Source organism: Pristiophorus japonicus, chromosome 4 (genome assembly GCF_044704955.1).
Source record: "Pristiophorus japonicus isolate sPriJap1 chromosome 4, sPriJap1.hap1, whole genome shotgun sequence".
NCBI lineage: Eukaryota > Metazoa > Chordata > Chondrichthyes > Pristiophoridae > Pristiophorus > Pristiophorus japonicus.
In genome coordinates this window covers 7,222,905-7,250,397 of record NC_091980.1, presented here as the reverse complement: position 1 = coordinate 7,250,397, position 27,493 = coordinate 7,222,905, and the positions used below count along the sequence as shown (strand labels likewise).

The 27,493-nt window shown below is 49.4% G+C and overlaps 1 protein-coding gene across 1 annotated transcript; it reads left to right on the top strand.

Annotated features, from left to right (window-relative positions):
• The first annotated feature begins 7,109 nt into the window (after window positions 1-7,109).
• Window positions 7,110-26,271, top strand: rps14 (ribosomal protein S14). Its single transcript, XM_070877991.1, has 5 exons — window positions 7,110-7,193; window positions 12,651-12,800; window positions 17,035-17,196; window positions 20,232-20,308; window positions 26,155-26,271. The coding sequence occupies exons 2-5, from the start codon at window positions 12,652-12,654 to the stop codon at window positions 26,220-26,222; spliced, it is 456 nt and encodes a 151-aa protein (XP_070734092.1). The 5' UTR covers window positions 7,110-7,193; window position 12,651; the 3' UTR covers window positions 26,223-26,271.
• Window positions 26,272-27,493: the final 1,222 nt, after the last annotated feature.

Sequence of the window (27,493 nt, the reverse complement as noted above, 5' to 3'; positions counted from 1 at the left end):
TGTTAAAGCCAAACTTAGCACAGTCAGTAGAAGAGAAACAATCACAGCAGAAGGAGAGTCATGATAGAGGTAGAATGAGAGAGAGCGAGCGAGAGAGAGAGAGAGAGAGAGAGGTGTGAAGTTGAACCAGAAGGTTAGCGTGAAGAACCATCACCATAAATGGTTAAAATGGTTACCAGGAAGATATGTGGCCCTCACACATATTTGGTCAAGATGTTTGATCATAGGAAGATTAGAGTGTTCACATTGATCATATTTTACCTACAGATGTGGAAAGAGTTGAAAGTTGGGATGATTCAATTTATTCTGATGAATCAGATAGTCTTGTTACAAGTAAAGTGCAAGTAGCCAATCCTTCATCAGATGTGCTAAAAACTAATCCAAGAGAAAGTCAGAATTTAAGTCTGAGTCCAACTCAGGCAGACAAACAGTCTGTAAATCTAGTGAGTTCAAATGTAGATCAAGGCCAGCCCTTGGAGAAAAACTCTCCTCAGGCTCAGCCTGGAATGAGTCAAATTCCTACAACAAAATCGGAATGTTCTGCTTAAGAAAAAAGATGTTCTCTTCGAAACAAAAAACAAGTTGTTCAGTTTAATCTGTAAATATGAAAAATAAGTTCATATGATTTGTTTGTGTTACATAATTCTATAGTAGAATTTGGAAAAATAAAATGGTTCCGTTCAAGAAATGTATACCGAGAGTTGTGTATACCATGCAAGTCATCTACATTGATTATTTGTTATGATTATCTTCTTCAATAAGAAAGAAGAAATGTTTTGGAGCCACCCAGTGGACTAATGATGTTATAACAATAAAGCCATATGCTTGTACAGTTCTTATTTGGAAGCCATGTTTGTGCAAGTGTGTGAATTTACTGTGCCCCAAGATATCATAATCACCAGTATTAATATCTCTTTATGTGGCTCAGTGTCATGTTTTTGTCCAATTACGCTTCTCTGTAGTGCCTTGAGAACTCCAAGTCATAGTCAACATCTTCACTGAGGTGTACGAAAGCAAGGGCCTTACACTAAACATCCGTAAGACAAAGGTCCTCCACCAACCTGACCTCGCCACACAGAACTGCTTTCTAGTCATCAAGATCCATGGCGCAGCCCTGGAAAATGTGGACCACTTTCCATACCTCAGGAGCCTACTATCAGCAACGGCAGACATCGATGACAAGGTCCAGTGCGCCAGTGCAGCCTTTGGTCGCCTGAGGAATAGAGTTTTCAAAGATCAGGCCCTCAAATCTGGCCCGAAGCTTATGATCTACAGGGCTGCAGTAATACCCGCCCTCCTGTATGGCTCAGAGATATGGACCATGTACAGCAGACACCTCAAATCACTGGAGAAATGCCACCAACGATGTCTCCGCAAGGTCCTGCAAATCCCCTGGGAGGACAGACGCACCAACGCCAGTGTTCTCGATCAGGCCAACATCCCCAGCATCGAAGCACTGACCGCACTCGACCAGCTCTGTTGGGCAGGGCACATTGTTTACATGCCTGACACATTACTCCCAAAGCAAGCGCTCTACTTGGAACTCCTACACGGCAAGCGAGCCCAAGGCGGGCAGAGGAAACCTTTCAAGGACACCCTCAAAGCCTCTTTGATAAAAAGCAACACCCCCACCGACACCTGGGAGTCCCTGGCCAGAGACCGCCCTAAGTGGAGGAGGTGCATCCGAGAGGGCGCTGAGCACCTCGAGTCTCGTCGCCGAGAGCATGCAGAAACCAAGCGCAGGCAGCGGGAGGAGCGTGCAGCAAACCAGTCCCACCCTCCCCTTCCCTCAACCACTGTCTGTCTCACCTGTGACAGGGACTGTAATTCCAGTATTGGAATAAGAACTCACTATTAGAGTGGAAGCAGGTCTTCCTCGATTCCGAGGGACTGCCTATGATGATGGGACATTTTACCATGTTAAAGGTGTTCTATAAAGGCAATGCATTCCAGATCACAACAACTAGCTTTGTAAAAAAAATTCTCCTCATCTCCCCTCTGTTTTTTTTTGCCAATGACCTTAAATCTGTGTCCTCTGGTTACTGGCCTTCCTGTCAGTGGAAATCATGATTTTGAACATCTCTATTCAATCTCCCCTTTCTTATATCTTTAGATGTTCTGATAATGACTCCACAAGGCAAAGTATTGTACTTGAACTGTGGTGACCTTAGTCCATTTAATGTAACTCCAGAGTGAGGATACCACATGATGGACTCCCTTTTATACCTGAGTACCTGTGGTGTACAGGTGACCCCTGGGCCTCCACCAGTAGCACCCTCTGGTGGTGCCAGCATAGTGTATACAGTGTGAACCTTGTTGATGGTACCTCCGGTAAACAAGTCTCCATCTTATGCAACTATACAGTGACTACACAGAGAGTATATCTATAGTATATATATATATAAAAAACACCCTTAACCTTCTCTGTTCAAAGGAAGACAACTCCAGCATCTCCAGTCTCTCCATGTAACTGAAATCCTGTAGAATTTACCAATATCTCGCAAAGATTCCAGGTATCTTTCCCCTACAGAGGAGAAGAATCCCTTTCTGGACTTTTAAAATGGAAGGAAAACTTTGGGACACAAATGAATTTTAAAGGGGCAGACGAGGCCTGCAGGGGATAAAAGGGGGTGCATTCATGGAAACCCCCCCCCCCCAGTGTTTGGACTCATAAGAAAGGGAATTTAATTTGGAACTATCTACCAGAAAGTTTGAAATCCTAAAGTGCGCATGGAAGAAACTACGAACTTTAATCGAATTTGGGATTTTTAAAAGGTGTATGTTGGGTCTGCAAGAAAAGGGGTGGGGTCAATATCTAAAGGGCCAGTTTGGACATTGGAACTAATCAAATTGTCTGGGAACTGTATACCCTCAAAACTTGCCCCTTGAAAACATTAGCATTTAAACAATCAACGATGGAAGAAACATTTATCACCGCACCCGGAGGACCCAAATGTCACATACATATTCCAACACCTTTTTAACAGGCATAGCAATATCTGGCTCAGGTCAGACTAGCACAATGGAGAGCTCACCAACTTCGAAAAGCCTATTAACGCCAGATTAAAACCACTTAATCAAGTTTCAGTTAGCTGGCTGCAAAATTGAAACAAAGAACTGAGCTAGATTTGATGGAAGATAAGGAAGCCTGTTTTAGTATAATTGATGCCTGTTCTGGCAGTTAGGTGTACTTCAAGAGACACTATTAAGTTAGCAGTCTCGTTGCATAAATTCTACACCAGCCTCGAAAAGTGGGATCCCGAAACATCGGCGAAAGGAATCTCTAAAACCCAGAAGGACAGCAGCACAACAGCAAACAGGCTGTCAAAACGACTATCGGAAAGTTACGGGCCATTGCAACCAACCCAACAGTCAACCGGAACCAACCCGACAAAACCGAAGAAAAACCGAAGATTTTTCCACTCTACAAGCTAGTCCTACGCTACCAAGGGGTACAGACTACAGAACGTGGACAACTAAGGCCAACCCCAGGGACAACTAAGGTGAACCCTGGAGTTGGAACTGTCAAAAAGGGGATTGGCGAGCATAGCCCCTGAACCCCCCAGAGCTATAACTTCATTAGTTAGGGGAATTGGGAGGGGGAGGCTGGGATAACTTGTGTAAATGTATCTGCATTCTCCTTTTTACCCCATTTAGAGTTTAAGCTGTATTCTTTTCCCCACAGGCTGTAATTTGACAATTTATTCAATGTGTTGTACCCTTCAGTGTGTATTGATCTGTGTGTTTTATTAAAGGTGTGCCTTTTACTTCTTTTTAAACACAATAAAGCCATACCTGCTTCCTACCTTGAAACCGATTGTCTGTCCAAGTCTGTCACAGTCCCTTCATAATTCCAGTGTCTAGAACCAAGGGTGTGGGAGCGATTCAGAACCACTCATAGGTGGTCAGAAGGGAAAGCTGACCCCCTGCAAACCACCCCTTACAATCCTTCACCCCCTGCTCCCCTTCTGGTAAATCTCTGTGTCCTCTCTATGGCTTTAATATCCTTTATAAAGTGTGGTGCCCAAAATTGGACACAATACTCCAGCTGGGATCTAATCTATTGTCACATATATGTAAATAAAAACAGAAAAGAGAAAATTGCTGGAAACACTCAGCAGGTCAGGCAACATCTGTGGGGAGAGAAACAGAGCCAATGTTCAGGTCGATGACCCTTCATCAGATATTGCAGACATATTGAGGTTCCCTGCCTCCTTTTCAAAGTAAACATTAAAGTACCCTTTGGATATGAAACCCTGCCACCACAGATATATGAGCCTGAGGAAAAGAGTGTTCGAAGATCAGGCCCTCAAATCTGGCACCAAGCTCATGGTCTACAGGGCTGCAGTGATACTCGCCCTCCTGTGTGGCTCAGAGATGTGGACCATGTACAGTAGACACCTCAAATCACTGGAGAAATACCACCAATGATGTCTCCGTAAGATCCTGCACATTCCCTGGGAGGACAGGCGCACCAACGTTAGCGTCCTCGACCAGGCCAACATCCCCAGCATCGAAGCACTGACCGCACTCGATCAGCTCCGCTGGGCAGGGCCACATTGTACGAAATTGGCACAGTCCCAGCCTGCAAGACCATCAGCAGACCGGGGCGATTGGAGGGAGAAGCGTTGTGGTGGCATACCACTGCCTGACACAAGACTCCCAAAACAAGCGCTCTACTCGGAACTCCTTCACGGCAAACGAGCCAAAGGTGGGCAGAGGAAACGTTTCAAGGGCACCCTCAAAGCCTCCTTAATAAAGTGCAACATCCCCACCTGTTATGTCTGCAATGTTCTTATGAATGACTCCATGAGGCAATTTGTTGTACTCAAACTGTAGTGACCTTGGTCCTTTAGTCATAACTCCAGAGTGAGGCACAAGCATGGTGGGCAACCTTTTATACTGGGCCCTGCACACCTATGCTGGTGACCCTCAGGTCTCCCGCCGCAGTGGCCTCTGGTGGACAACCTCTGCCACATGGGGCAGAAAACCCCGGTCTCCACCAGTTGCACCCTCTAGTGATGCCAGCATAGTATATACACAGTGTAAACCTTATTGATAGTACATCAGGTAACAAGTCTCCATCTAATGTAACTGTACAGTGACTACACAGAGAGTATATCTATATTCTGCATATATAACACCACCGAAACCTGGGAGTCCCTGGCCCAAGACCGCCCTAAATGATGGAAGTGCATCCGGGAGGGCGCTGAGCACCTCGAGTCTCGTCGCCGAGAGCATGCAGAAATCAAGCGCAGGCAGCAGAAGGAGTGTGCGGAAAAGCAGACTCCCCACCCATCCTTTCCCTCAACCACTGTCTGCCCCACCTGTGACAGAGTCTGTAATTCCTGTATTGGACTGTTCAGTCACCTGAGAACTCATTTTTAGAGTGGAAGCAAGTCTTCCTCGATTCTGAGGGACTGCCTATGATGATGAGCACCTTGTCATGGAGCTGTACCCAAGTGTATGCGTGTGTGAAGATTAAACACTAGCTGTGGACAGTGAGTGTACCTGAATGTGACAGTGTTAGAGATGGTGCAGAAAAGATTAACGAGAATGGTTCCAGGGATGAGGGACTTCAGTTACTTAGATAGACTGGAGAAGCTGGAGTTGTGAGACTCACTGAGACAAGCCTGACACCTTTATTTCAAAGCATTAAAAGAATTATTGTTTTATTTTTCTCTCCAAATAGGACAGACCAATTGGGTCAAGTGCGTGGGTGGATGGATCTGTATGGGTCTGAGGCATGGACGATGTATAGAAGGCACCTCAAGTCGCTGGAGATATATCACCAACGATGTCTCCGCAAGATCCTGCAAATCCCCTGGGAGGACAGGCGCACCAACATCAGTGTCCTCGTCCAGGCTAACATCCCCAGTATTGAAGCACTGACCACACTCGATCAGCTTCGCTGGGCAAGCCACATAGTTCGCATGCCAGCTACGAGACTCGCTAAGCAAATGCTTTATGTGGAGCTCCTTCATGGTAAACGAGCCAAAGGTGGGCAGCGGAAACGTTACAAGGACACCCTCAAAGCTTCCCTGGTAAAGTGTGACATCACCACTGACAGCTGGGAGACCCTGGCCGAAGACCACCCGAAGTGGAGAAAGTGCATCCGGGAGGGCGTTGAGCTCTTTGAGTCTCAACGCAAAGAGCCTGAAGAGGTCAAGCGCAGGCAGCGGAAAGAAACATAGAAACATAGAAAGTAGGTGCAGGAGTAGGCCATTCAGCCCTTCGAGCTTGCACCACCATTCAATAAAATCATGGCTGATCCTTCACCTCAGTACCCTTATGTGGCCTGCCCAGCGAAGCTGATCCGAGTGTGGTCAGTGGCTTCAATACTGGGGATGTTGGCCTGGACGAGGACACTAATGTTGGTGCGCCTGTCCTCCTAGGGGATTTCAGGATCTTGTGGAGACATCGTTGGTGATATATCTCCAGCGACGTGAGGTGCCTTCTCTACATCGTCCATGCCTCAAATCCATACAGATCCATCCATCCATGCACTTCACCCAATTGGTCCGTCCTATTTGGAGAGAAGGAGCGTGCGGCAAACCAGTCTCACCCACCCTTTCCCTCAACCACTGTCTGTCCCCCCTGTGACAGAGACTGTAATTCCCGTATTGGACTGTTCAGCCACCTAAGGACTCACTTTGGGAGGTGGAAGCAAGTCTTCCTCGATTCCGAGGGACTGCCTATGATGATGGTGAAAGGTGAAAGGAGGTATTAAATATGTTTAAACTCATAATTCTAGGGGGGGGGGGGGGGGGGAAACACACAACAAAAATCTCCTGGATGTTGAGTGCCTCAAAGTCAATAGTTGTGCAGAAAATCACATTCATTGCAGGGCAGTTTTGAAGTTTGGCGTTGCTGAGAGCGTTGTCCGTCGCCGCTGCCCGTAGCCGTGAGCCCGGCGCTTTGCCCCGCAGCCGGCGGCCGCCATCTTTGTGCGGGGCAACAATGAAAATAAATCCTTCAACGGAATCAATTTGTTTTTAAACGCAGAAGGGTTGTGAAGGAACTTTTTTTTTTTAGAAAGAGAGGTGTTTTGAGAATGTGAAATGTTAAAAAGAAAATGTAAAGCAAGTGGTGTGTGTGTGTGTGTGTGAGCCAGTGCGCGTGCGCGGCGACCTCTGGCCCCGCGCCCCCTGACCCCCCCCTTTCCTGCCGGAGAAGACACGGAGAGACAGGAGGTAGGAGCCGCTCCGCCATCGGGGGGGCAATCCGCCGCCATCCGCCGCCCCGGCACCTTCCACACGCTCGCCCGGCCCGCCATCCGGCACCATGGCGGGGTCTGGCCGGCGGCGGATGGGTCTTGAAATGCCGGGAGGTTTCTTTTTTTTGTGTGTGTGATGTTGGCGGGGCGGGCGCGCTAGGCCTCAGGCGGGTGTTTCCTGCACCCGAGGGAAGGGGGAGAGAGAGAGAGGGGATGGGGGGGGGAAAGGTTGGATGTTGAGGGTTTCAGAGCCCCCCCCTCCTCCTCCTCCTCCTCCTCCCCCTAGGCCGCGCATCCCCGGCCTGGAGTAGCCGTTGTGGGCCGGGCTGTGAGTGGGGTCTCCCCACGGGCACTCCCTCACTTCCCTGTTGTGGGCAGGGCAACGTGAGCAAGCAAGATCCCACCGCCAGCCAGTGTGTGTGTGGCCATTGGCCCTGGTCACAACAGGGCTTGAGTCTCTCACAATAGTGCTTTATAAATGGTGAGAGATTGGGAAATGTTGGGAGGGAGGCAAGAGAGAGAGAGTGATTCACAATCTATCAATAATATTCACAGTCTGTCTCAGTCATTCACAGTCTGTCTCAACAGATTAGTAAAAGGGGAGGTGCAGCAAGACCTGGGTGTCATGGTACATCAGTCATTGAAGGTTGGCATGCAGGTACAGCAGGCGGTGAAGAAGGCAAATGGTATGTTGGCCTTCATAGCGAGGGGATTTGAGTATAGGAGCAGGGAGGTCTTACTGCAGTTGTACAGGGCCTTAGTGAAGCCACACCTGGAATATTGTGTTCAGTTTTGGTCTCCTAATCTGAGGAAGGACGTTCTTGCTATTGAGGGAGTGCAGCCAAGGTTCACCAGACTGATTCCCGGGATGGCGGGACTGACATATGAGGAGAGACTGGATCGACTGGGCCTGTATTCACTGAAGTTTAGAAGGATGAGAGGGGATCTCATAGAAACGTTTAAGATTCTGACGGGACTGGACAAGTTAGATGCAGGAAGAATGTTCCCGATGTTGGGGAAGTCCAGAACCAGGGGTCACAGTCTGAGGATAAGGGGTAAGCCATTTAGGACCGAGATGAGGAGAAACTTCTTCACCCAGAGAGTGGTGAACCTGTGGAATTCCCTACCGCAGAAAGTAGTTGAGGCCAGTTCGTTAGATATATTCAAAAGGGAGTTGGATGTGCCCCTTACGGCGAAAGAGATCAAGGGGTATGGAGAGAAAGCAGGAAAGGGGCACTGAGGGAATGATGAGCCATGATCTTATTGAATGGTGGTGCAGGCTCAAAGGGCCGAATGGCCTGCTCCTGCACCTATTTTCTATGATTGTGGGGGGGGTGGGATTATTCACAATCTATCTGTGATTTGGATGAGGGGACGAAATGTAATACAGGTCGAGTGTCCGAAATTCAGAACGTTGCGGACACCGGGCCGATCCGTGGCGGGGTCCTCCGGGAAATGTTCGGAAATCCGGATTCGGCCGCCTGACCGACCTCCCAACCTACCTCTGCCCAGGCAAAGACGTTCCGAAATCCGGAAATACCCGGACTGGCCTGGCTCCCGAGATTTCGGACATCGCACCTGTATGTCCAGGTTTGCTGATGATACAAAGCTCGGTGGGAATGTAAGTTGTGAGGAGAATGATGCACAGGCTTCAAGGGGACACAGATGGGTTTAAGTGCGTGGGCAAGAACATGGCAAGTGCAGTATGATGCGGAGAAATGTAAAGGGAAAAATAGAAAAGCAGAGTTTTTTAAATGGTGAGCGATTGGGAAATGAAAAAAAAATCCCGTGGCACTATTTTGATGAAGAGCAGGGGCGTTATCCCCGGCGTCCTGGGGCCAATATTTATCCCTTAACATCACTAGAGACAGATGATCTGGGTTATTATCATGGTGCTGTGTGTGGGAGCTTGCTGTGCGCACATTGGCTGTCGCAATTCCCACATTACAACAGTGACTGCATTCCAGAAGTACTTCATTGGCTGTAAAGCACTTTGCGATGCTCTGAGGTCGTGAAAGGCGCGATATAAATGCAAGTCTTTTAAAAATGTTTTTAATAAATGTTGATTTGAGGGATAAATATTATCCAGGTCACTGGGGGTAACTCCCCTGCTCTTCTTTGAATAGTGGCCATGGGATCTTTTATATCCAGCTGGGAGGTAAAAGATCTCATGGCGCTAGTCAAAGAAGACGGGGCCTCGGTTTAACGTTTCATCCGACAGTGCGGCGCTCCCTCAGTACTGCCCCTCCGACAGTGCGGCACACCTTCAGTACTGCCCCTCCGACAGTGCGGCGCTCCCTCAGTACTGCCCCTCCGACAGTGCAGCACACCTTCAGTACTGCCCCTCCGACAGTGCGGCGCTCCCTGAGTACTGCCCCTCCGACAGTGCGGCACACCTTCAGTACTGCCCCTCCGACAGTGCGGCACTCCCTGAGTACTGCCCCTCCGACAGTGCGGCGCTCCCTGAGTACTGCCCCTCCGACAGTGCGGCGCTCCCTGAGTACTGCCCCTCCGACAGTGCGGCGCTCCCTGAGTACTGCCCCTCCGACAGTGCGGCGCTCCCTCAGTACTGCCCCTCCGACAGTGCGGCACACCTTCAGTACTGCCCCTCCGACAGTGCAGCGCTCCCGCAGTACTGCCCCTCCGACAGTGCAGCACTCCCTCAGCACTGCACTGGGAGCGTCAGCCTAGATCTATGTGCACAAGTTGCTGGAGTGGGACTTGAACCCACGAACCTCCTAACTGAGAGGCGAGGGTGTTACCCACAGAGCCACAGCTGAAAGCGCTCCGAGTTAAATGCAGGATAAGTTACACCCCGGCTGCTCAGTGCTGCGGATGTCGTTCCCCCTGCAGAAAAGAACACGTTTCCTACTATCCTTGTCGGTCTAGCACTCCCCCGGCTGACAGGGACGCTTGGTCACGTACAAACCGTTCAGTGCAGGATGGTGAACTGGTCCCTGTCCTCCCTTGCTGCTCTCCCTCACCGGGCAGAAGCTGAGCCAGTGAATCTGGTGGCAGTTGCACAGTGAGCTGGTCATTTTTGTACTTGCCCATGGCTCAGTGTTAGGAACAGTGGAAGCACAGAGAAACGATTAATTGGTGTTCTGAGAGATTGAGGTGTCCTCGTGAGAGTTAGCGTGTAGGTACAGCAAGTAATTAGGAAGGCAAATGGCATGTTGGCCTTTATTGCAAAGGTGATGGAGTATAAGTAAGGAAGTCCTGCTACAATTATACAGCGCTTTGTTGAGGTCACACCTGGAGTACTGCACAGTTTTGATCTTACCTTGCCTTAAAGGCGGTGCAATGAAAGTTCACAAATTGATTCCTGGGATGAGAGGGTTGTCCTACGAGGAGAGATTGTGTAGAATGGGCCTATACTCTCTGGAGTTTAGAAGAATGAAAGGTATTCTCGTTTAAATGTAAGATTTTGAGGGGGATTGACAGGGTAGATGCTGAGCGGTTGTTTCCCCCCGGGCTGGAGAGTTTAGAACCAGGGAGTCACAGTCTCAGGATAAGGGGTCGGCCATTTAGGACCGAGATGAGGAGGAATTTCTTCACTCAGAGGGTGGTGAATCTTTGGAATTCTCTGCCCCAGAGGGCTGTGGATGCTCAGTCGTTGAGTCTATTCAAGACTGAGATAGATGGCTTTTTGGAGTCTAGGGGAATCGAGGGATAAGGAGATCGGGCGGGAAAGTGGAGTTGAGGTCGATGATCGGCCATCATCATCATAGGCAGTCCCTCGAAATCGCAGAAGACTTACTTCCACTCTAAAAGTGAGTTCTTAGGAGACTGAACAGTCCAATATGGGAATTACAGTTTCTGTCACAGGTGGGACTTTAGCCGGGGACTCCCAGGTAGGTGCTGGTGGGGATGTTGCATTTTTATCAAGGATGATCAGCCATGATCTTATTGGATGGCGGAGCAGGCTCGAGGGGTTAACTAGCCTACCGCTCCTAGTTTTTCGGTTCTTAGGCCCCAAGTTTCCACAAGATTTGCTCCTGATTTTTAGGAGCAACTGGTGGAGAACGGAGTAGCTTAGAAATCGCAATTTTCCACATTTAAGTTTTCTGCAGTTCTAGTCAAGTAGAACAGTTTCACTTTTGAACAGAATTTTATTTTCAAAAGGGGGCGTGTCCGGCCACTGACGCCTGATTTGAAAGTTTCCACAGTGAAAACGTACTCCAAACTAACTTAGAATGGAGCAAGTGAAGATTTTTGTAGGCCTGAAAAAACCTTGTCTACACATTAAAAAATCAGGCGCAGGTTACAAATTAGGCGTCGGGAACGAGGTGGGGGGCGGGGGGGGAAGTCATTACATTCCACAATAAATCCTTAGTTATACTTATACAAATATTATACAAATAATTCCAACCTGAATAAAAATTTATAAGCAAAGAAAAGATTAAATAAACCATGTTCCTACCTGTGTGAAAGTGCTTCAGGCAGAGAGAAGGCTGCAGGAAGCCTCACAAGTTGAGGCAGCCGTTCCCGACGGCAGGGGGGGCGGGAGGCAGTGAGGACCCGACCGACGGCAGCAGCCGTTCCCGACGGCAGTGGGGGGGAGGCAGGGAGAAGGCTGCAGGAAGCCTCAGAAGTTGAGGCAGCCGTTCCCGACGGCAGGGCGGAGGGGCGGGAGGAGGCCCCCCTGCCGTCGGTCGGGCCCGTCGGGAAACGGCTGCCTCAACCACTGAGGCTTCCTGCAGCCTTCTCACTGCTGCAAGAAGCCTCAGTGCTGATCATGGAAGGGCAATGTGGTTTTATTAAAAAAATGTTAAAAATTGAACAGCGACAAAGAACTACAAAAATGGCCGAGTGCCAATGTTTCCTTCACACTGCGCGTGCGCGAACGCTCCCAACGCGCACGCGCAGGGTTACCAGCACGAAAAAAACTCTTTTAAATGGTACCCGCCCCCTCCTACTTACAAAATCGGCGCGAGTGGTAGGCTCCGCCCCCCTGGGCACCGCGCCAAGCTGACATCGAGCTGCAAAGCGCTCGAGAATAGCGCGTTTTTTTTTCAGGCACCGTTTTCGGCGCGAAAAACGGGCGCCCAGCTCGGAGGGACACCAGTTTTGCCGCGTGTGGAAACTTGGGGCCTTAATTGCTGCTCTCGGGTGGATGTGAAAGATCTCATGGCGCTGTTTCGAAGAGCAGGGGAGTTAATCCCCGGTATCCTGGCCAATATTTATCCCATAATCAATATTACTTTAAAAAAAAAATCTGGTCATTATCACATCGCTGTGTGTGGGAGCTTGCTGTGCACAAATTGGCTGCCGCGTTTCCTACATTACAACAGTGACTAACTCGAAGTACTTTGTGGGTTGTAAAGCGCTTTCGGGTGTCCTGAGGTGGTGAAAGATACTGTAGAAACTACACGTTCTATTTTTGTGCCCCGTTCTCTCGCTCGTGTTGCAGTGATATTGTCCTCTCTTTCAGAATGGCTCCTCGCAAGGGTAAGGAAAAGAAGGAAGAGCAGGTGATCAGCCTGGGGCCGCAGGTGGCCGAGGGCGAGAACGTTTTCGGAGTTTGCCACATCTTCGCTTCCTTCAACGATACCTTTGTCCACGTAACAGACCTGTCCGGCAAGTAAGTGAGGGTTCAAACCGTGTGTCACTCTGCATGGGGACGGTAGCATAGTGGTTATGTTACTGGACTAGTTTATTTTGCAATAGTTGCAATAGTTTATTTAATCAATACCGTGACCCCCCCCTTCCCTTTTTACCCCCCTCTATCCCGTCTGTAGATCCTGTAACCAGGAATGTTGAGCTGCCATACCTGCCCCTCTTTCAGCCATGTTTCTAATACCTATGATCATACTCCCAAGTGTCTACCTGTGCTCTCAGCTCATCTCCTACCATTTAGTACAGCCAGACCTCCTTGTTGATGACTTTCTAGCCCTTGTTTCCTCTGTCCTTCAAATTCACTTTCTACATTTTTGCTTCCCAATTCCAGCTTTACTCCCCTCCCTACTGAAGCTAGGCTCAGCTTCCCACCCCTCTGCCAAGCTAGTTTAATCCCTCCCTAACAGCAATAGCAAACCTCCCCCCTCCCCGGTGAGGATATTGGTCCCGGCTCTGTTGAGGTGCAACCCGTCCGCCTTGAACAGGTCCCACCTCCCCCAGAAGTGGTCCCAATGCCTCAGGAAACTAAAGCCCTCCCGCCTGCACCATCTCTCCAGCCACGTATTCATCTGCTCTATCCTCCTATTTCTGTACTCACTAGCTCATGGCACCGGGAGTAATCCAGAGATTGCTACCTTTTGAGGTCCTGCTTTTTAATCTCTCCTAGCTGCCTAAACTCTGCCTGCAGGACCTCATCCCTCTTTCTACCTATGTCATTGGTACCACGACCTCTGGCTGTTCACCCTCTTCCCTCCCAGAATGCCTTGCAGCCGCTCGGTGACATCCTTGACCCTGAGGGGCACCCACTGTTTTTGAATAGCCTGCTGCCATCCGACATAGAATGACCACTTGGGCCGATGTACTGAGGGATGGTCGATGTCCATGAAACCTCCCCCCCGGCCTCAGACAGCACTGCTGGGTGGCCCGTCTCCCAACACTGAATCTATGTACACCTCTGCTCGACAGCGCTGCAGAGTATCAATGTAAAGATTGACCAGATTAAGACACCCGTCCTCTTGATCAGTACCCCTGTGGATTACAGGCAAAGCTCCCCAGAGTGCAGGATAAGTTACACCCCGGCTGCTCAGTGCTACGGGTGTCGTTCCCCCTGCAGAAAGAAACACGTTTCCTACTATCCTTGTCGGTCTAGCATCCCCCCGGCTGACAGGGACGCTTGGTCACGTACATCATCATCATAGGCAGTCCCTCGGAATCGAGGAAGACTTGCTTTCCACTCTTTAAAATAAGTCCTTAGGTGGCTGAACAGTCCAATACGAGAGCCACAGTCCCTGTCACAGGTGAGACAGACAGTCGTTGTGAGAAAGGGAGGGTTGGACTGGTTTGCCACATGCTCTTTCCGCTGCCTCTGCTTGGTGATGAGACTCGTGGTGCTCAGAGCCCTCCCGGATGCACTTCCTCCACTTAGGGTGGTCTTTGGCCAGGGACTCCCAGGTGTCGGTGGGGATGTTGCACTTTGGGTGTCCTTGTAACGTTTCCTCTGCCCACCTTTGGCTCGTGTCTGGCATACGGACAATGTGGTCTGCCCAGCAGTGCTGGTCAAGTGTTTGGTCGGTGCTTCGATGCTGGGGATGTTGGCCTGGTCGAGGACGCTAACGTTGGTGCGTCTGTCCGCCCAGGGGATTTGTTTTCTCCAGCGACTTGAGGTGTCTACTGTGCATGTACTGAACCTCGAGTCACGTACAAACCCGTCTGCGACTCCCCGCCGAGAGTAAAGTCACTGTTAAAACCCATCTGCGCCCTCCGCTTTGGGTGCCACAGTCGGCTGTCGTGTCCCCGAACCACCGAGGGAGCAATGAGCCACGGTTGGCGCTGTGACCTGTGGCGGAAAGTGCCCGTGTGTTTGGATGTCGCGTGAATGTAGGGGTCGGGCTGTGAGGGTCTCCTCAGTTGAATAGCACTCACTAAACCAGGACCCTGTAGTTGGCCTCTGCTCCATCGCTTGCGCCCCCGTCCCGTGCCTAATCACTACCCGGTGATTGGGAGGCGATGTGCCCGTTAAGCTGCACGGCCATGCAGATACCCAAAGATCCGCGTCGCCGATGTGACCGCTTTCAAACAGAAAAAAAATACGCATGCACGGGAAATTTGTATTTATATCGCGCCTTTAACATAAAGAAACACAAAATAGGTGCAGGAGCAGGCCATTCGGCCCTTCGAGCCTGCACCACCATTCAATATGATCATGGCTGATCATGCAACTTCAATACCCCATTCCTGCTTTCTCTCCATACCCCTTGATCCCTTTAGCCGTAAGGGCCACATCTAACTCCCTCTTGAATTTATCGAACGAACTGGCCTCAACAACTTTCTGTGGCAGAGAATTCCACAGGTTCACAATTCTCTGAGTGAAGAAGTTTCTCCTCCTCGGTCCTAAATGGCTTACCCCTTATCCTTAGACTATGTCTCCTGGTTCTGGATTTCCCCAACATCGGGAACATTCTTCCTGCATCTAACCTGTCCAGTCCAGTCAGATTTTTATATGTTTCTATGAGATCCCCTCTCATTCTTCTAAACTACAGTGAATATAAACCTAGTCGATCCAGTCTTTCTTCATATGTCAGTCCTGCCATCCTGGGAATCAGTCTGGTGAACCTTCGCTGCACTCCCAAGACACTTCGCAGGAATATTATGAGATAAAAATTTGACACCGAATCGCATAAGCAGAAATTAGCGCAGGCGAGAGTCTAAAGAATTTAAAGGCAACATTGCCAGGAATTGCACTGTTTTTATTCTTTCTGGGATGTAGGTATCGCTGGCAAGGCCGGCATTTATTGCCCGTCCCTAATTGCCCCTTGAGAAGGTGGTGGTGAGCTGCCTTCTTGAACCGCTGCAGTCGGTGTGGTGAAGGTGCTCCCACAGTATTGTTAGGGAGGGGGGTTTGGTACAATTGAGTGGCTCGCTAGGCCTATTCGAAGGACAGTTACGAGTCAACCATATTGACCTGCGTGGTCACACCGGGTGCTCACCGCTGCTCGGACCTGCAGCTAGGCCGCGGGAACATGCAAACGTTTCCCCATTTCCCTTGTAGAGTGGGTTTAAATCCGGTAATGTACCAGCCCCTTCCTGTCTCTTCAATCTCCTCCATGGATTTCAAAATTCTGATCCTGGTTTACAAATCCCTCCATGGCCTCACCCCTCCCTAACTCTGTAATCTCCTCCAGCCCCACAATCCCTCCCCCCACTCCCCGAGATGTCTGCGTTCCTCTAATTCTGCCCTCTTGAGCATCCCTGATTATAATCGCTCAACCATCGGTGGCCGTGCCTTCTGTTGCCTGGGCCCCAAGCTCTGGAACTCCCTCCCTAAACCTCTCTACCTCCCTTTCCTCCTTCAAGACGCTCCTTAAAACCTCCCTCTTTGACCCTCACCTGCGCTCATTTCTACTTATGCGATTCGGTGTCAAATCTTTATCCCCTAATACTCCTGTGAAACACCTTGCGATGTTTCACTACGTTAAAAGCGCTATATAAATACAAGTTGTAGTGCAGGCAACTCTCGATTATCCGGGGCCCTCGGTGATCGGGCTATTCAGGGTAAACTATTTTGCCACTGGGGCGAATGCACGTACTTGCCGAGAATGTTTGGGTCCCAAATTTATAACTTGATGCTAGATTAAATTGCTGGAGTCAACGGCCCCTCCCTCAAATCAGTGTTGAAACTAGTTCGCACACCAACTCAACAAGCCTAATCCCCAATCCTTTGGCAGTCATCGGTCGGCGGAGAAAGAGCACAGACAAGCCGCACGGTGCCAGCATGCAGGGTCCCCAGATCCTGCCTAGAAACCCGAGCTCATTCCCCGCTAGTGCCGCGATCAGGCCCAGTGGTGAGGCTGAAAGGTGAAATGGCCAGTCTTAAAGGCTTCAAGCGCTGGAGGTCGAATGAGACTCGGCTTTACTTACCCCCGAGGCCGGGCGGCACACTCAGTGGCGGACAGGTGCAGAAAGTGGTCAGCGCAGGACTGTGTGTGGGGTGGGTTTAATGGTCGTGTGCAGATGCACACGGGATAGAATCGCAGTTTTTTAAAGTGCCGTTGCAACGGTTCTCCGTTAGATCCGTGTACGGATAATCGGGAGTTGCCTGTAGTTGTTTGAAGTGGGTTGTTCTTACCGTTTTTTTTTGGTCATGTTTGAGCTCGTTGAAGCTTCCTCCTGTTGTCTGACCCGGCTGCCCTTTGCCGCAGGGAGACCATCTGCCGTGTCACCGGCGGCATGAAGGTGAAGGCCGACCGAGACGAGTCCTCCCCGTACGCTGCCATGTTGGCCGCTCAAGACGTGTCCCAGAGATGCAAGGAGCTGGGGATCACCGCCCTGCACATCAAGCTGCGAGCCACCGGAGGCAACAGGTCAGAACTGTGCAATAACCTTCAGGGGAGGGGAGACTGAGGGTGGGCAACATGATAAAGTTGTAGGCGCTGCTGAAATACAAGTGTGCTGTTTCCAGTCGCTGGGCAGTGCGATCTCCACCTGTTTTGGTTTATTAAATCTGCATTGCAATGTGAAGTTACTTATTTTATCTGGCCGATCTAGAGTTTAGAAGTATCTCATTGAAGCATACAACATTCTTACAGGGCTTGACGGGGTAGATGCAGGGAGGATGTTTTCCCCGGGCTGGAGAGCCTAGAACCAGGGGTCACAGTCTCAGAACGAGGGGGCGGCCATTTAGGACTGAGATGAGGAGGAATTTCTTCACTCAGAGGGTGGTGAATCTTTGGAATTCTCTGCCCCAGTCAGTCGCTCTGTATATTCAGTACAGAGATCGATAGATTTTTGGACATTAAGGGAATCAAGGGATATGGGGATAGTGCAGGAAAGTGGAGTTGAGGTAGAAGATCAGCCATGATCTCATTGAATGGCGGAGCAGGCTTGAGGGGCTTACTCATGCTCCCATTTCATATGTTTCTGCGGGAGCTTGAAAATGCATGTTCTTCGCTTCAAATAGGAGGACGGGGACAAAAATTAGTCACTACCAAAAACATTCAATTTTACAGTTACAATTCCCCCCCCCCATTGATGCCTTTTGCCCATCTTAAATGTTCTGTGATGTGACAGCAGATGCAACTTAATTGCATTTCCAAACCATGTAGTAACGTGTAACAGACTTAATATCGCGCCCACCCCCTCCGGTATATAACCGGTACCTCGATGCTTGCTGCGGTTTAAGTGCAGGATAAGTTACACCCCGGCTGCTCAGTGCTACGGGTGTCGTTCCCCCTGCAGAAAGGAACACGTTTCCTACTATCCTTGTCGGTCTAGCATCCCCCCGGCTGACAGGGACGCTTGGTCACGTACACACCGCTTCGAATGACCCGGTGCGTCGAGCATAGTTGGGGGGGGGGGGGGGGGGCTCTAGATTTCATCGCTCGCTCTGCACCCGGTTCCTGGTATGTTGAGTGAGGAATTATAGAAATTTACTGCACGGAAGGAGGCCATTCGGCCCATCGTGTCCGCGCCGGCCAACAGAGCCATCCTGCCTAATCCCACTGTCCAGCTCTTGGTCCATAGCCCTGTAGATTAAGGCATTTCCGGTGCACATCCAAGTACTTTTTAAATGTGGTGAGGGTTCCTGCCTCTACCACCTTTTCAGGCAGTGAGTTCTCTCTGGGTGAAAAGATTTCCCCTCAAATCCCCTCTAAACCTCTTACCAGTTATTTTGGAGGTTTAGAGGGGATAGTTTTTCAGCCAAGGGAGGTTTTCCCTGCCCGGGAGGGGTGGGGGGCTAATGGCCTAGTGCCCCCTGGCTGCAGTAGACAAGTGTAAGCTGGGCATTGCAAAGGTGCTACCAAAGAAACAGGACGTCCCGAAGCACTTTACAGCCAGTGAAGTACTTTTGAAGTGTGGTCACTGTTACTGTGGGAGACGCCAATGTACAACACAGCAAGCTCCCATAAACCACAATGAGATAATCTGTTTTAGTGATGTTGGTTGAGGGATATATATCGGTCAGGACACCGGGAATAACTCCCCTGCTCTTCAAAATAGCGGCCTTATTTTAACTTCTCGTCCAAAAGACGGCCCCTCCGACAGTGCAACACTCCCTCTGCACTGCTCTGGGAGTGTCAGCCTAGATTTATGTGCTCAAGTCCCGGGGCTGGGATTTGAACTCCGAGCTGAGAAATTGCTACCAACTGTCCATGGTAAATGATGAGAAAAGGGGCTTGCAGCCAGAGCTTTATGCTGGTCTTACTGGGACTTAGCAGTTTAGTTCCCTGGTGTGACACCTTGCACTGTAAATGTTCCTAAAGCTATTACGTTCCGCCATCAAACCTCCAGGAGTACGTGCAACCAGAGGTAACACTTCCTGGCTTACTGAGTGATACGAGCTCTACTGTGGGTCCCAAATAGTTTGTAGAGCATCACTTGCTGATGCTGGGGTGAGGAGCCCTCCTCCATTCCGCGTTTTTCAGTAGAAATGGTCCCAGACAGAAAAATTTGCAATAACTCCGGCAATGCGATTCTCTCTTCCTTCCCCTCCCATTTATTTCTCTTGTCTCCGATGGGGATGTTTAGTTCAGTTGACGAGCATGTTCAATCATGAACACGTCTTTGATTGTTTCCTCTGATTAGTAGTTGTACCAAACTGGTGTCAGCCATGGCTCAGTGTTGTGGGTTTAAGCAATATAACGTGTTCCAGAGACTGGAGCACATTATACTGTGTTACTGGACTAATGATCCGGGAGACACAAGTTCAAATCCCACCACGGCAGCTGGGGAATTTAAATTTATTTAGTTTTAATAAATCTGGTATTAAAACTGGTGTCAGTAATCGTCACCCATGAAACTACTGGATTGTCAGAAAAATACAACTGGTTCATTAGTGTCCTTCAGGGAAGGAAATCTGCCGCCCTTACCTGGTCTGGACTATATGTGACTCCAGACCCACAGCAGTGTGGGTGAGTCTCTGAAATGGCCCAGCGAGAGACTCAATTATCAAACCACTACAATAAAGTCAGCACTGGGAGCACCTTCACCACACGGACTGCAGCGGTTCAAGAAGTCGGCAAACGACAACCTTCTTGAGGGCAATGAGGGATGAGCAATAAATGCCGGCCTTGCCAGCAACGCCCACATCCCAGGAACGAATAAATAAAAAATCCAGGCCAGCACTCCCAGAGCAGTTACTGAGGGAGTCAACAGTGGGTGAGCACACTTCAAAAGCATTGATTGGTTGTAAAGCTCTTTGGGGGGGCGCCTTGAGGTCGTGAGAGGCGCTATATAAATGCAGTTTCTTTTTACAATCATAAACTCGTTCAGTGAAGGAGCTGTGGCGTTGGGAGTCTGCAGATTGGACATTGCTGCTCTGTGTAACCGTCCTGATAGTGTGACGTCTCGTCCTGTGACTAACGTGGAGCCTTTCTCCATTCTTCATTCTTCTTTCCAGGACCAAGACCCCGGGACCCGGCGCACAGTCGGCCCTCAGAGCCCTGGCTCGATCTGGGATGAAGATCGGTCGGATCGGTGAGTCCTCCTGCCGCTGAATGTTTGAGCTTAGAGTAACGCTCCGGGTTCAGTGCAGGATAAGTTACACCCCGGCTGCTCAGTGCTACGGGTGTCGTTCCCCCTGCAGAAAGGAACACGTTTCCTACTATCCTTGTCGGTCTAGCATCCCCCCGGCTGACAGGGACGCTTGGTCACGTACACACCGCTTCGAATGACCCAGTGCAACGCACAGACTCTGCGTGTCGAGCCCAGGAGCGGCGACGCCTTGGGTGTCAATGCTCGCATTGCACTTAGTTATAAGAACATAGAAAATAGGTGTAGGAACAGGCCATTCGGCCCTTCGAGCCTGCACCGCCATTCAATAAGATCATGGCTGATCATTCACCTCAGTGCCCCTTTCCTGCTTTCTCTCCATACCCCTTGATCCCTTTAGCCGTAAGGGCCATATCTAACTCCCTCGTTAATATATCCAATGAACTGGCACCGACAACTCTTTGCGGTAGGGAATTCCACAGGTTACAACTCTCTGAGTGAAGAAGTTTCTCCTCATCTCGGTCCTAAATGGCTTACCTCTTATCCTTAGATTATGTCCCCTGGTTCTGGACTTCCCCAACATCGGGAAAATACTTCCTGCATCTAACCTGTCCAGTCCCATCAGAATTTTATATGTTTCTATGAGATCCCCTCTCATTCTTCTAAACTCCAATGAATACAGGCCCAGTCGATCCAGTCTCTCATATGTCCTGCCATCCCGGAAATCAGTCACCTTCGCTGCACTCCCTCAATAGCAAGAACGTCCTTCCTCACATTAGGAGACCAAAACTGAACACAATATTCTAGGTGAGGCCTCACTAAGGCCATGTACAACTGCAGTAAGACCTCCCTGCTCCTATACTCAAATCTCCTAGCTATGAAGGCAAATATGTTATTTGCCTTCACCACCTGCTGTACCTGCGTGCCCACTTTCAATGACTGATTTACCATGGCACCCAGGTCTCGTTGCACCTCCCCTTTTTCTAATCTGCCGCCATTCAGATAATATTCTGCCTTTGTGTTTTTGCCCCCAAACTGGATAACCTCACATTTATCCACATAATACTGCATCTGCCACTCGTTTGCCCACTCACCTAACCTGCCCCAGTCACCCTGCAGCCTTTTAGCGTCTTCAAACCGCCACCCAGTTTAGTGTTATCTGCAAACTTGGAGATGTTACACTCAATTCCCTCATCTAAATCGTTAATATATATTGTAAATAGCTGGGGTCCCAGCACTGAGCCCTGCGGCACCCCACTAGTCACTGCCTGCCATTCTGAAAAGGACCCGTTTATCCCGACTCTCTGCTTCCTGTCTGCCAACCAGTTCTCTATCCACGTCAGTACATTACCCCCAATACCATGTGCTTTAATTTTGCACATCAATCTCTTGTGTGGGACCTTGTCAAAAGCCTTTTGAAAGTCCAAATACACCACATCCACTGGTTCTCCCTTGTCCACTCTACTAGTTACATCCTCAAAAAATTCCAGAAGATTTGTCAAGCATGATTTCCCTTTCATAAATCCATGCTGACTTGGACTGATCCCGTCACTGCTTTCCAAATGTGCTGCTATTTCATCTCTAATAATTGATTCCAACATTTTCCCCACTACCGATGTCAGCCTAACCGGTCTATAATTTCCCGTTTTCTCTCTCCCTCCTTTCTTAAAAAGTGGTGTTACGTAAGCTATCCTCCAGTCCATGGGAACTGATCCAGAGTCGATAGACTGTTGGAAAATAATCACCAATGCATCCACTATTTCTAGGGCCACTTTCTTGAGCACTCAGGGATGCAGTCTATCAGGCCCCTTTTATATGCATCTTCCTTGGATTTAATACTATCCTTAATTTCCCTTGTTAGTCACGATTGAGCCACCTTCCCTGTTTTATTTTTACTTGACAGGTGTTGAAGTTCATCCATGTGATCTTTAAATGTTTGCCATTGTCTGTCCACCGTCAACCCTTTAAGTATTACTCGCCAGTCTATTCTAGGCAATTCACATCTCATACCATCGAAGTTATCTTTCCTTAAGTTCAGGACCCTAGTCTCTGAATTAACTGTCGCTCTCCATCTTAATAAAGAATTCTACCATATTATGGTCACTCTTCCCCAAGGGGCCTTGCACAACAAGATTGCTAATTAGCTATTTTTTATTACACATCACCCAGTCTAGGATGGCCAGCCCTCTAGTTGGTTCCTCGACATAATTGGTCAAGAAAACCATCCCTAATACACTCCAGGAAATCCAATTAATATGTAGATTAAAGTCGCCCATGATAACTGCTGTACCTTTATTGCACGCATCCCTAATTTCTTGTTTGATGCTGTCCCCAACCTCACTACTGCTGTTTAGTGGTCTGTACACAAATCCCACTAGCGTTTTCTGCCCTTTGGTATTCCGTAGCTCCACCTATAATGATTCCACATCATCGAAGCTAATGTCCTTCCTTACTATTGCATTAATTTCCTCTTTAACCAGTAATGCCACCCCATCTCCTTTTCCTTTCTGTCTATCCTTCCTAAATGTTGAATACCCCTGGATATTGAGTTCCCAGCCTTGGTCACCCTGGAGCCATGTCTCTGTGATGCCAGTTACATCATATCCATTAACTGCTGTCTGCGCAGTTAATTCGTCCACCTTATTCCGAATACTCCTCGCATTGAGGCACAGAGCCTTCAGGCTTGTCTTTTTAACACACTTTGCACCTTTAGAATTTTGCTGTAATGTGGCCTTTTTTGATTTTTGCCTTGGGTTTCTCTGCCCTCCACTTTACTTTTCTTCTTTCTATCTTCTGCTTCTGCCCCCATTTTACTTCCCTCTGTCTCCCTGCATAGGTTCCCATCCCCCTGCCATATTAGTTTAACTCCTCCCCAATAGCACTAGCAAACACTCCCCCTAGGACATTGGTTCCGGTCCTGCCCAGGTGCATTCCGTCCGGTTTGTTCTGGTCCCACCTCCCCCAGAACCGGTTCCAATGTCCCAGGAATTTGAATCCCTCCCTTCTGCACCACTCCTCAAGCCACGTATTCATCTGAGCTATCCTGTGATTCCTACTCTGACTAGCACGTGGCACTGCTAGCAATCCTGAGATTACTACTTTTGAAGTCTTAATTTTTAATTTAGCTCCGAGCTCACTAAATTCGTCTTGCAGGACCTCATCCCATTTTTTACCTATATCGTTGGTACCGACCGATATGCACCACGACAACTGGCTATTCACCCTCCCTTTTCAGAATGTCCTGCACCCACTCCGAGACATCCTTGACCCTTGCACCAGGGAGGCAACATATCATCCTGGAGTCTCGGTTGCGGCCGCAGAAACGTCTATCTATTCCCCTTACATTAGAATCCCCTACCACTATAGCTCTCCGTAAAACCTCATTTGAGCAGATTATTTGCACTAGAACCTTTTGTTAGAAACATGGAAAGTAGGTACAGGAGTAGACCATTCGGCCCGTCTAGCCTGCACTGCCATTCAATGAGTTCATGGCTGAACATGCAACTTCAGTACCCCATTCCTGCTTTCTCGCCATGTCCCTTGATTCCCCCATGTAGTAAGGACTTCATCTAACTCCATCCAGTTAGATGAAGTCCTGTTAATCCAGTATGTTAAGTGCGGGGGAGGGGAGGGGGGTTAGTTGGGTGTGGGGGGACGGAATGGGTGTACCCGGGGTCCTCGCAATGTTCCCTCTGATTTTCTTGGCTCCTCATGGCCCCTTCAACGCCCGCGCGCACGACTTTTACAGCGAAACGCCGGCTGCGCGGGTTCTCTGGAGCACTACATAGCTTAAAGGGAACGCTGGGGCCTCATGCCTCCTGGCTGGCACCCAGTCAGTGACTCGCCAAGATTGCTTCGACTATATACAGCCTTCTTGAACTACGGGGGAGTCGAGGGTTATGGGGAACGGGCAGGGAAGTGGAGTTGAGCCCATGATCCGATCAGCCGTGATCTTATTGAATGGCGGAGCAGGCTCGAGGGGCCAAATGGCCAACTCCTGCTCCTATTTCTTGTTCTGTTAACAGTACTTCCCTCCGCCGTAGAGAAGGACGAGAGCGCCGATGTTCCTTCACCACACGGACTGCAGAGCTCCAAGAAGGCGGCTCACCACCACATTCTCGAGTGCAATTAGTGACAGGCAATAAATGCCGGCTTCGCCAGCGTCCCCAAAATACTTTTTTCAATTCCTTCTACGGTAGGAAGGCTGTCGTTTATTGCCACTCCCGAGTTGCCGTCACGGTGATGATGGGCTGCCTTCTGTTTAATCCGACTCAGCTGCTTGCTGGACCGTTAAAGTCAAACCATTATTGGTGTGGAACTGGGGTCACATGTAGGGCCGGATTGGGTAAGGAAAGCAGTAGTCTTTTCAGCACTGCTTCACTTTGGATGTGGGAGTGCTGCCTCCATTGGGGGAACACTAGCGGGTGTAGATGCTAGATCGCAGGATATCGGAATCTACACTTCCATCACAGGATCTGAAAGCAAGAAATACTACTGCAGTTAAACAAGGCACTAGTCAGACCTCGAGTGGGGTAGTGTGTTTCGGTTTGAAGGATATACTGGAGGAGGGTCTGTGACCCATGGCCAGGGTGATATCGGGTTGAAGGAACTGAGCTTTGAGAGACCGACTACACCAACCAGGCTTATTCCTGATAGGTGACCATGCTTAAAGAGTGATCAGTGATGGTGATTGGTTCAACTGTGCAGGGCGTGGGTGAGGCCACACCTGGAGTACTGCGTGTAGTTTTGGTCTCCGTATTTAAGGAGGGACATACTTGCATTGGAGGCTGTTCAGAGAAGGTTCACTAGGTTAATTCCTGAGATGAAAGTGTTGCCTTATGAAGGCAGGTTGGGCCTATGCTCAATTGGAGTTTAGAAGAATGGGGGGGCTTGACGGTAGATGCAGATAGGATGTTTCCCCTCGTGGGGGAATCTAGAACTAGGTGGCATAGTCTCCGAATAAAGGGTCGTGCATTTAAAGCAGAGATGAGGAAGAATTTCTTCTCTCTGAGGGTTGTAAATCTTTGGAATTCTCTGCCCCAGAGAGCTGTGGAGGCTGGGTCATTGAATATATTTAAGATGGAGATAGACAGATTTTTGAACGATAAGGGAGTAAAGGGTTATGGGGAGCGGGCGGGGAAATGGAGTTGAGCCCATGATCAGATCAGCCATGATCTTATTAAATGGTGGAGCAGGCTCGAGGGGCCAAATGGCCGACTCCTGCTCCTATTTGATATGTCATTGTGGTGTTGATTGTAATGAAGGGAATGGACCCGGGTTGGTAGGAATCAACTCTTCCTTTTGCTGAGAGAATCCAGAGCAAGGTGATGTAATCAGTCTTCCCTGTGAGCTGCGCTTTGTTCTGCGTTGCTTGTTTCTTTTAATACGCGGTTGCGTTAAATTTCTGCGCGTGTGCGGTGTTTACGGTGTAAATGCCGGTGAGTGGCCATTCTGATTGAGCGCGGCTGGCCGCGAGCACTTTAGTGGCTACATTGAACCGAATAGAATTGAAGCTGAACCAGTTCAAAGCAAATCCAGAACTAATCTCTTCACACACAGGGGCTGTGAGCATTGCTTCAGGAGGAAGAAAATCGTGGTGTATAAATACAAGGGATGAAAATATTTGGAAAGAAGAGGATTAAGGGCTTATTGAAACAGGGAAGGGAATTGGCTATAAACAAAATGGTGGGAGGGGATGGGTGGGCTGAAGGGTCGGTGTGTTACCGGGGTGATTCGATTTAGAAGCTAGCATGTGAATGAATACTGTGCTTCATACGGTGCCGGGTGTCCTCGCTGTTTGATCTGACGGTTGATTCCTGTTGCTTTGGCAGAGGATGTCACTCCCATTCCCTCGGACAGCACACGCAGAAAGGGAGGTCGTCGGGGTCGCCGATTGTAAACCTTTTCTGTACCTTCCAGTATAACTAATAAAAGAGTTTTGCTGATAACCGACACTTGTTTTCATTTCCGGCGGCTGACCCGAGATTCATCGCATCGTCAACCCTGCTCGGAGCTTGGCAATCCACTTGGCCTAGAATTTGGGGAAGGCGTGAGCCTGCTGAGGGAGTGCTGCCCCTGTCAGGGGTGCTGTGTTTCGGATGAGACGTTAAACCGTGACTCCGACCTCCCTCTCAGGTGGACGTGAAAGGTTGCCACGGCCACTATTTTGAAGAGCAAGGGAGTTCTTCCCGGCATCCTGACTGCCGAGCTTATGGCCCGCATCTTGCCGTAGGCCATTCAGCTCATGCCTGGTCTCCAGTCGTCTTGGACCCCCTTTGCCACTGGACCAAGACCGTGCTCAGCTAAACCCGTGTGGTAGCCGGTGTACAACAGCCACCCCACGTTAAAAGAACTCGCGCAGGGGCATCTTCCACCCTTCGATAGGAAGTTCGGAGCCTGGAACGTCAGGACCCTCGTGGACAACTGCTGAAAAATATTTATCCCTCAGCCTATACCGTTTATTTTTATTTTTTACGTTATCTGCTCATTATCACATTGCTGTGTGTGGGAGCTTGCTGTGCTCAAATTAAAGCTGCCTACATTACAACACTGACCACACTTCAAAAAGAAAGACTTGCATTTCTGTAGCGCCTTTCACGACCAACAGACGCCGCAAAGAAATTTACAGCCAATGAAGTACTTTTGGAGTGCGGTCACTGTTGTAATGTGGGAAACGCGGCAGCCAATTTGCGCACAGCAAGCTCCCACACACAGCAATGCGATGATGACCAGATAATCTGTTTTAATGATGTTGATTGAGGGATAAATATTGACCCAGGATACCGGGGGAAAACTCCCCTGCTCTTCGAAATAGTGCCATGGGATCTTAGTGCCACGTTAAACTGAGGCCCCGTCTGCCCTCTCGGGTGGACGCCTCATCCGAAAGACTGCACCTCCGACAGCGCGGTGCTCCCTCAGCACTGCACTGTTGAGTGTCGCCCTAGATTTTTGTGCTCGAGTGCCTGGAGTGGTACCTAACCCTCAGAGCAAAGGTAGGTAAATGGAGTTGAGGTACAGATCAATGTCTGATTCAGTGCAGGATAAGTTACACTCCGGCTGCTGAGTGCTGCGGGTATCGTTCCCCCTGCAGAAAAGAACACGTTTCCTACTATCCTTGTCCGTCTAGCAACCCCCGCGCGGGCTGACGGGGACCCTTGGTCAGGTACAAAC